Raw genomic sequence first — 10,957 nt, forward strand, 5'->3', positions numbered from 1 at the left:
ATTCATTAATGCTATTAATAGTTATTGAATCCATTTAGTACAAGCACACTCACAGAATATAAATACGGTTTGTTGTGAAGATTAAATGAGCTCTTCTGTGTAAAACAGTGGTGTACTGGAGTTTGCTGTTGGGTGTCTCTTCCCAGCTCTGCTCAGTGGTAGTATCTTGTCATCTTGGAATTAGCTATGGTGGTAGTATTTATATCACGGAATTGGAACACACCCACAAATCAGGGCATTATTTGGGAAAGCTGATTTAATAGCTTACTATTGGACATGTCCATGTCCTCTCATTTTAGTCTGAGGCTTTTATTATTATTATCTATATGAGTTTGAGGCTAATTTTCACTGAGACTTTTGTTTTTTGACTGATTTTAATAAATGATAATAAAAATATACACTCATAATTTGTGATTTTCCCTACCACCCAGTCCATTTTCATTATAGCTAAGAAAACATATCAAATACATACATAATTAACCTTTGCTATAAAGCCATGTTCACTACACAGTGTATTATTTTCTAGAAACACAGACAAATGCAAATATTTTCACTGGTAATAATGGATTGTGGAAAATTGCTACCATAGGGATATATGTAATCCCAAGGATGTATTTTGTTTGTTTTTATATCTGCCAGAAATTCAAGCAGTTTTAAAACTGGGAACTTGATATATATTCGGCCCTATGTACTTTCCGTCCTAGTCCAGCCTTCAGATGGAGAAGTGGGAAATGAGCTTCCAGTGCAGCCACAATTGGTATTTTTGGATGAGCAGGTAACGTTTCACAGGAAGCAATCTGTCTTTAGAGCTAAGTAGCATGTAGCATTCAGTCTGTCTTTTAGAGTGTGTCATCACTGATCCAGATTTACAGAGTGCCCACTGTGTGCAATTTGTTGCACTTAAGAGCTTCTCACTACTTTCACATTTTTCCTTCCACTTCACAGCCTGCCTTCCTTCTATTTTCTCTGGACATTCAGAATTTGATGAAGGGTAAAAATAAAATTCTGATAATTTCCCCCCCCAACCAAATTCTTGAAGCAGGTCTGTCACATCTCTGAAATCTAGCCTTCACAAAGAAGTAGATCTACATCTGAAGAAGTTTTTCATATGTTAATGAAGGAACTTATGACATTATAGATACATTACAGTTTTATGTTTTTTTAAATAATCTCTCTTATATGTGGTTAAGTAAAACAAGAAGTTTCTGTGCTTAATTCTAATTTCAGGCTTTGCGTCCTGATTCTATTTTATCTTTTCAGTATTTACAAAATTCACAGTGAACTATGATTGTTGAATTGGCTTTCTCCTACTTACAAATGCATCCCCTGACATATTTGCAGAGAGAAATCTGTGGCACTGAGGTCCACACTTGGAATCCTGTAAACTTTGATCTAGTCTGGCACTCACCCAGCTCTCTCCTGTTTTCTTCTCTTTACCTTTCCTTTCTTATGAACCTTCAGCACATAGTACCATTCTTTTCTATAAACATAGTTTTCCTTTCCTCTCCTCACTGTTCTGCCCCAACTTGTCTTGCAATAATTTCCTTACTCATATATAAGTTAATTCTGATATATTCTTAACATGAGAAAGACAACATTTATTTATCACTTTCTTTCCTTTATTTCTACTGAATATGTTCTTTATAAAAGCATATATCTGAACCATCTAGTTTCCTAACTTCACAAAATTCTCTTCTGAATCCAACTTTTTCTTTCTCCCTCCTCCTATTCCCATTTCTAGAACCGAAGAGTGGAGTCCCTGGGGCCCCCTTCAGAGCCATGGACAATTTCAGCTTCCCTGGAAGGAGCATCAGACTCAGTGCTAAAAGGTAGGTAAAGTATCTGTAAATTTCAGGTATCTGTTACCACTTTATCTGCACATAAAATATTTGCACCCATTAGGAATTCATAGCAAAATTGGTAATACTGAATTTCTTCAGTAATTTGGAAGGAAACTCCTTCATCCCTAATCTACAGTGTCAGTGTCTGTGAAAAGGAAGATTAGGCTGGCAGGAAATCCCAAAGTCACCACCTTTTCTCCCCCTTCCCTTTCACAATAAAGCAACATTTTCAACATATCTGTATCCTTAAGGTAGTGTAAGGAAAAGTGCATGGCATTTTTGGGTGAGTATCAAATCCTAGGTTTTCTGCAGTCCACTCAGTGCCCCCATGACACACGCTTATTTGGTACAGTATTATGGACTGGGCCAGGGAGCAATTTACCAAGTACAGTATGATTTCTATGGGGAAATAGAAAGACTTGCTCTCAGTGGTATGAAGAATAAATGTGATGATAAATGCAAAAGCAGCTGACTCATAGCAGCCCTCAGAGTTATTTTTTCTCCTTTTGATCTTTGTCTATCCTCTTTTGCCTTCCTGTTCTATCCCAGAACCACTGCCAGCTCCACTTACTTTCCTTGAAGCTTGTTTATGTGAAAATCTATTTAAAATGCAGATTTCTACTAGGCCTAAGATAGTTTGGCTACATATTCTGCAGAAGGACCCAAGAATGTGCATTTTAGGGCTTGGTCTAGAGAGAAGCAAGCAGGTATAACATGGTTTTTATGGGAAAAATAGTTTCTGAGTTCTAAATTCCTATCTAACCCCCTCACACACAAAACCATTGAAATACACCCTACTCAAAGAGGCACATATTTCTTTATTATGAAGTAGTTCAATCATTGTGTTTTTATGTTGTAAAACAGTACGATATGTTATCCACAGAAAATATGTTAAGGAGAATGTGTTTGCGAAACAGAATTAAGACAAAGGAGCCTCATGACTAAGGGAGATCAAGGGAAGAGGTAAAGTGAGAGAGGTGCTGGAGCCAGACAGACAACAGAGGACTTTGGGGACCACAGTGGGGAGTTTGGGCTGCACTCTCAGTGAGATGAAGAGCCGTTGGAGGTTTTAAGCAGGCCAGTTCCAAGGTCTGACTTGCATGTTTAGAGGATCACTCTCTTCTGTGGAGGGTGGATTGGAGAACCGCAAGAGTGAACCGCCTGAGCCAGTTAAAAAGTGATTGCAAAAGGCCAGGCAAGAGATGGTGGAGATCACAAGTGGATTAATTCAGAATGTCTTTCAGAAGTTGAATCAGCAGAATCTACTGGGAGCAAAGAAAACAAGGACTTAAGGACAACTTTTAGGTTTTGATTTTGTTATATTGGGTGGATATTGGTGTTATTTACTGAAATGGGGAAGACTGGATCGGGAGCAAAAAGCAAGAGTTTTTATGACGAAAAACACGGAAAGGTAAGTACAACCTGGCTGCTGGGCCAAATTAAGACTCAGGCCCTTTTGATTTCAGTTTTAAGGCAGCAAAAGCAAGAGGTTCTGTTTTACAATTAATATACTTTGTGTTCCAGGTGTCACAAGAGAGTTTTTTGTCCTCTTACCGGCCTCCCTCCAACATAACCCATACATTATTAATCATGCTTCCTACCAGGAGCCTTCTCCCTATTGTGTGCAGTCAATCGCCCAACACATAGATCTCGCCTGACAGCCTCAAACTCTTCATGCATAGGGGTTGCCTCTCTGCACAAGCGGCCTCACAATGATCACAGCACCTTGAAATTCTTCCTCTGCTCATGGATAGGATTGTGTATTTCCTTCTCATCAGAGGGAGTCCCAATCATGCACAATAGTACAGTCCAAGTCGGGGCTTCACCTTGAGGTGAAGAGAAATTCATTTTATGTCAACCTGATATAACCTAGAATAGGAGGGTTCAGTGGAACATTTTAAAATCATCTCCTATATTCGGATAGGGAGCCAGAGATTACAACAGTCTGAAAAAGAGGATCTGTTAAATTTCTTTAATCTCTCCCACTAGTTTCAATGAGAAAATTTTAAAAATGTCCCAAGAATCCAAACGGATTAAAAATGATTTTTAAGGTAGATGGAAAATATCCTCAGAAAGGAAAGCATTCACTCCCTTCCCCACAACTTCTAGGTCAGATAGTTTTCAAAAATCCTTACAGGGTCCCAGTAAAAGAATAGAGCCAATGGGTTTATCTTGACTCCTTGAATTCAGAATTGTTGAATAATTCTGACCAAGAGCTAGGACTCAAGCAAATCTCTGCACTAAATATTGTGTTGCTATTTTAGATGAGAAAGAATTGATAAATTCTTTGTGATTTCAAATGTGATTTGAAAATAATGTTTTCAGGCTGGGCATGGTGGCTTGTGCCTGTAATCCCAGCACTTTGGGAGGCTAAGGCAGCTGGATCACTTGAGGTCAGGCATTTGACACCAGCCTGACTAACATGGTGAAACCCCGTCTCCACTAAAAATACAAAAATTAGCCGGGCATGGTCGGTGCATTCCTGTAATCACAGCTACTTGGGAAGCTGAGGCATGAGAATCACTTGAACCCGGGAGGCAGAGGTTGCGGTGAGCCAAGATGGCACCACTGCACTCTAGCCTGGGTGACAGAGCAAGACTCTATCTCAAGAAAAAAAGAAAATAATGTTTCAAAATATGCATACTATACAAAGAGATATATATCAGTAACGGTAAAATTTTTTTAAAAAAGAAAATAACAGTTATTTGTTTTAAGCACAGTTATCTATTATTACCATGATATTTGCCTATTATAATAGGGGAATAAGTAGGAAATCTTGTTAACTTTTGCAAATCCTTCTTTCTAGAAGTGTGATTTCAAGCACTGGCTTTTTATGCAGTTAGTATTGTAATTATAATGATGCATCCTTTGAGATTTGCCAGTAACACATTGAAAGGAAGTTTCATACCAATAAATCACTGAAAATTATAAATTGATATGATGTGTATGTACTTTGTATAATTGGCCAAAAATCCCCATTCTTATGCAAATTTGAGGATGTGTTTACCACTCTTCAAAAATTCGGTTTATGGGCCAGGCGTGGTGGCTCACACCTGTAATCACAGCGCTTTGGGAAGCCAAGGCGAGCAGATCACAAGGTCAAGAGATCAAGACCATCTTGGCCAACATGATGAAACCCCGTCTCTACTAAAAATACAAAAATTAGCTGGGCATGGTGGCACATGCCTGTAGTCCCAGCTACTCGAGAGGCTGAGGCAGGGAAATTGCTTGAACCCGGGAGGTGGAGGTTGCAGTAAGCCAAGATCGCCCTCTGCATTCCAGCCTGGTGACAGAGTGAGACTCCATCTCAAAGCAAAACAAAACAAAACAAAATAAAACAAAACAAAACAAAACAAAACAAAATCAGCTTATCCAATTTCCTGTGCACCTCATGAATCAGGTAAGGCATTTCTCTTGGTTTTGTGTTGTCAAAATGTTTTTTTCAGATTTGGAAATGACTCATGTGCCAGCTCAAACATCAGCCTACCTGCAAAATCACTGACTTCCAAGAATAGGCCATGATTTTACAGTTATTTCTTGCTCTACTCTTGCTATGAGTCTAAGCTCATTCAGATGGTTCCCATAAAATATACAAAATGTTCAAATGGATAGGCATGAGTCAATCATAGATGTGCCCTATTTTGCACTTATTATTGGCCTAAAACCATTCCTATCATATGGTGCACGCTGCCTACCTTTTCTGATGACATTGTTCCTTAATTTTTTGTTATTTGTCTCTTAAGAAACATATAAAATTGTGGTAATAAAGTCTCCAAGTTAATGAATAATCATTTGATGTTGTTTTCAATGAATTAATCTCAGATCTCAGTTTTTTTTTTAATGTCACCATTTAATTTAGCTTATACATTTTGTTTCTGGCAAAGCTACACCTCATCGATTCCAGAAAATGAAATTATCCCCTTCTAAAAATTCTCTTAAGGAGGGCGATTGACATCTCGTGATTAAACAGTTCATAGCTTCAAAACCCTTACTTTTAAAAGCTTGCTTCAGCTTATTGCTTTCTTATTAGAACAATAAATTTTCCCACTCTCTTTTCAATTTGACTTTTTACTATTTTGACCTGTAATTTTTTTACCCTATCTACTTACTTATTAAGATGCCAAATGTTTTCCAGTGAGAATACATGGACACAGGGAACATAATGCATGTGGGGCTTAATACCTAGGTGATGGGTTGATAGGTGCAGCAAACCACCATGGCACACGTTTACCTGTGTAACAAACCTGCATGTTCTGTACCTGTATCCCAGAATTTAAAATAAAATAAAATAATTAAAACAAAAAACAGAACAAAACAACAAGACTCTAAATGTTTTCAGCCTGTCCACAAAAATAATTTTCTACCAAACTTGGAGGTCTTGCTCTCCTCAGTACCCAATCCAAATTTAAAGGCCCAGGTAATGTTGCATATTTTGTCAGAATCTCCCCATAGACTCTCCAGACTTTCCCTTCCACTTACACAATCTATCTTTTGTTCACTTTGCTGAAAGTAACACCTGTGTGCCGAACTCATATTTTTGCTCCTGGCCTTTTTTTTTTTTTTTTTGAGACGGAGTCTGGCTCTGTTGCCCAGACTGGAGTGCAGTGGCCGGATCTCAGCTCACTGCAAGCCCCGCCTCCCGGGTTCACGCCATTCTCCTGCCTCAGCCTCCCAAGTAAGCAGTACAGTTAGAAATTTCTTGAGCTTAAAATCCCAAGGAATGAGGACAGACCAGAACAGAATGGTCCTTGTACAGATTTGTAGACACAAGGCATGTCATTAAGAAAGTAAGAAAATGAAGTGAATTTATCCAAGGTTACCCACTGTGAAGATGAAACATTCAGAATTGCATTCCAAACTGCCTGTTTTGATGCTGTCATTCTGTTCATTTTTCAGTGCCATTTTGCTACTGTTGGCATTTTGGTATAGAAAGTGCTTAGGATATGTAACAGTCACTCACCTTCTGATCTTAATACAGCAGCATAAAAATATTAATTTTTAGCTTTTTTAATGTTCTAGTAATATTTACGACAGATACTCTCACATGAATACTGGAACTCACCTCCCCATCGTCTACTCCATATGTTACCCATGTTCTTCTATTCCTTACCCATACTCCAAACCATACTCACACTCATGCCTTATATTGCTCCTCCATACTTTATCCATACCTAGGGCCCTACTTATACTCCATACCCTATGTATAGTCCATACCTTACTTTTTTTTTTTTTTTTTTGAGGCAGAGTCTGGCTCTGTTACCCAGGCTGGAGTGCGTGGTGCGATCTCAGCACACTGCAACTTCTGCCTCCCGGGTTCAAGCGATTCTACTGTCTTAGCCTCCTGAGTAGCTGGAATTACAGGTGCCCACCACCACGCCTGGCTAATTTTTCCATTTTTAGTTGAGACGGAATTTTGCCATGTTGGCCAAGCTGGTCTCGAACGCTTGACCTCAGGTGATTCGCCCGCATCGGCCTCCCAAAGTGTCGGGATTACAGGCATGAGCCACTGTGCCTGGCCTATCCCTTACTTATATCCCATACCTTGCCATACTTCATACATTACCATACCCAGTACCTTACTCATATTCCATGCCTTACCCATATTCCATAACTTACACGTACTCCATGCCTTGTTCACACTCCATACCTTACCCATAGTCTATACCTTTCTCATATTCCATACTTTATACATTCTTCAGACCCTTACTCACACTTCATTTCTAATCCATAGTCCATACCTTACTTACTTATACTCTGTACCTTGCCACACTTTGCACATTATTCATACCCAGTACCTTACCTTACCTATTCTCCATACCTTCTCCTATATCATACCTTACTGAGACTTTATATTTTACTTTGTCCCACTCCTGACACTTATTGCACCTCATCTTTCATTATTTTTCTTTCAGTAACCTTAAGGATGTCATACCCCACCAGCTTAGAATCATGTTGTGGCCATGCAAAGTGAATGAGGCATGAAACTACTTACTCTTTATCTATCTATCTATCTATCTATCTATCTATCTATCTATCTATCTATCTATCTATCTATTTATTTGTTATTATACTTTTAAGTTCTGGGATACTTGTGCAGAACATGCAGGTTTGTTACATAGGTATACATGTGCCATGGTGGTTTGCTGCACCCATCAACCTGTCATTTGCATTAGGTATTTCTCCTAATGCTATCCTTCCCCTTGCTCCCCACCCCCTGACAGGCCCTTGTGTATGATGTTCCCCTCCCTGTGCCCATATGTTCTCATTTTTCAACTCCCACTTCTCCCATGTGAGAACATGCGATGTTTGGTTTTCTGTTCCTGTGTTAGTTTGCTGAGAATGATGGTTTCCAGTTTCATCCATGTCCCTGCAAAGGACATTAATTCTTTTTTATGGCTGCACAGTATTCCATAGTGTATGTGTGCCACATTTTCTTAATCCAGTCTGTCATTGATGGGCATTGGGGTTGGTTCCAAGTCTTTGCTATTGTGAATAGTGCTGCAATAAACATACATGTGCATGTGTCTTTATAGTAGAATGATTTATATTCCTTTGGATATATACCCAGTAACGGGATTGCTGGATCAAATGGTATTTCTGGTTCTAGACCCTTGAGGAATCACCACACTGTCTTCCACAATGGTTGAACTAATTTACACTCCCACCAACAGTGTAAAAGTGTTACTATTTCTCCACATCCTCTCCAGCATCTGTTGTTTCCTGACTTTTTAATGATTGCCATTCTAACTGGTGTGAGATGAGATAACATTTACTCTTTTATTCCATGGACACCAAGCCACACTCAAGCCAACTAGCTCACTTGGATCAGTATTGTCACTATTACCTTTTTTAAGAGATCCAATGGGAATGTGTGAGGACTATTCTGAGGGTGTCTTATATACACACATTTTTCATGTGTGTGAGTCATGAAGTAGGGAAGAAATCACATGTAGTTTTCTGTTTTTAGCATACCCATGTCACCAAAATACCCTATTTTATATGATTGAAAGTTTCTCTTGAAGCCATTATGAAATACTACTTTTTAACTTCAGAAAGAATGCACCAAAAGCATTTGGGATAGATTATCTAACTTACTGTAAGTATTTCCTGGAGAAAAACAAAATAGCAACAACAAAACCGTATCTGTATATCTCCTCTAAATCTTTTGTTCTGCAATTTAACTTCATATTCTTTTTTCTTTAGTAGATCCTCCTCAGTGAAAAGGCAGTTACAGCCTATTATAAAAAGTGAATTTATATACTAAAGGACAATTATTTACAGGTCTTCAATATCCTTTAACATTTACGGATCATAGTTGCACAAAAAAAGTCCTTAATACTTTTAAAGATAACATCTCAACATTAACAATATAACAGTTTGCTAGTACGCATACCTAGGAGTGAGTGGGATAGCTGTGGGGATAATTTGGGCTGCAAAGGTATTTTAAAAACTATCTATCCTGCAGAAACCCATTCAGGTATCATTTCCTGGTAGTTGTGTAATCAATTCCGAAGTTGCTTGAGCCCAGCACCCCACCCCATCCCAAGTCCCCCAGCCAGTATACTGTTTATTCCAGCTTGATCAGGGAGCCTGTCAATTGCATCTGTATATGTCATCATAGCTATTCTGAAGACATGATGAACCCTGGAGTAATGTACTGTACTTGGCAGCAACTGCCTCAGCTTTTGGGCACATATGCTTCAAATCTGAGAATATCATAGATATATATGGGAATCTTTGTAGAGATCTCTAAGGCAAGCTGGTATTTAACGCAAAAGTAAACCCATTTAGAACTAAAACACTTTCCATTAGGCAATTTGGCGGCTGTTCTACGAGGCCAACTCACTGTGCTCTACGGACACATTTCAATTAAATGCTGCTTTGTATTCTTCCAAAGATGGGAACAATAAGGATGTTTGTCAAAGGAAAAACTGCAGCAAATGATTTCATGTTGAACATCTGTACTCTGCAGTTCATTGTTTGCAAGAGTTTATTGACCATAATTTTGATGCATATAGGTTTTAAAGAGTATAAACTGCATTTATCTTGGGCGCCTATCATTTATTTGAGTCTTGGCTTATTTATTTTCATTTTAGTGGGCATTTTATTTATTTTGGAACTCAGAAGAGATGAAGTAAAAGATGTTTCTCAGAAAAGAAGTTTTAGTTAGCTCTGCAAAATTGATGAAGAAAGACAGTGTTTTCACAAAAAGATTAAGCAATTGAATTAAAAAATGTAACACTAAGCATATTATATCTTTATGACACATTTCAGCCTTAGAGATCTCAAACCAACTTATAAACTTTCAGACCACTTCCATAATCCTTTGTCCACCATGCCAATCATATTGACATTTCCAGAGTAAAGTCTAGCAGCTGTTAATTAGGCACATAATTTAGAGATGGTAGAGTCAAAAGATGATTAATGGTATTGTGAATGTGATACTGAGTTAAGCTGCCTCTTTTCACTTTATAAATGGATGATCTACTGTTAGAAGGTGCAAGGTTTGTTTTGTTTTGTTTGCATAAATCAGAGTAGCTTTATCAGTCATGATTTGATAGATTGCCGTGGTCCTGATCCCTTGGCCTAACTCTGCTGCCATATAAACTATAGATAACCTGAATAGAAGAAAGACAGACTGTAGAAACTGACCACCTAGAAAGATAATAGAATTTCTTTCTTTATGTATTATACATTTAATAATAATATAGCCAATATATTGTAAAGAATGCAAACTTTGAAATCAGGTAGATTTGGGCTGTAACCCCAGTACCACGTAATTTAGTCTTTCATGAGCCTATTTCCTAATTGCTAGAATATAGATAATAGCATATTTTATAGGGTTGTTGTGTAGTTTTTAGGCAATCGTGTATATAAAGAACAGTGTCTGGCATAGTGAGCTTTCAGTATATGTTAACTGTTATTATACTGTCTTGGATCATGTGGTTCTAAGTCTTGACTAAGAAAAACCTGATGGATTAGATAACCTCTTGGAGTTAAAAAAAATTGTCCTTTATTGTCCAAATGTCTGCCTTCACAGCAGACATGAAGACGTTGTTCTAGATTAGATAATAAACAGCTAATTTTTGTTTTGTGCTTCTTTGAAGGGTGCACCC

The 10,957-nt window shown here is 38.1% G+C and overlaps 1 protein-coding gene across 1 annotated transcript in view; it reads left to right on the forward strand.

Moving 5' to 3' along the window:
• PKHD1 (polycystic kidney and hepatic disease 1 (autosomal recessive)) overlaps nucleotides 1-10,957 on the forward strand; it is a 507,823-nt gene that overhangs the window by 469,873 nt on the left and 26,993 nt on the right. Inside the window, 2 exon segments of the mRNA XM_011981329.1 lie at nucleotides 640-775; nucleotides 1,742-1,829. Of these exon segments, the coding sequence (XP_011836719.1) occupies nucleotides 640-775; nucleotides 1,742-1,829 (224 nt within the window).

Source organism: Mandrillus leucophaeus, unplaced genomic scaffold, assembly GCF_000951045.1.
Source record: "Mandrillus leucophaeus isolate KB7577 unplaced genomic scaffold, Mleu.le_1.0 Scaffold223, whole genome shotgun sequence".
Lineage (NCBI taxonomy): Eukaryota > Metazoa > Chordata > Mammalia > Primates > Cercopithecidae > Mandrillus > Mandrillus leucophaeus.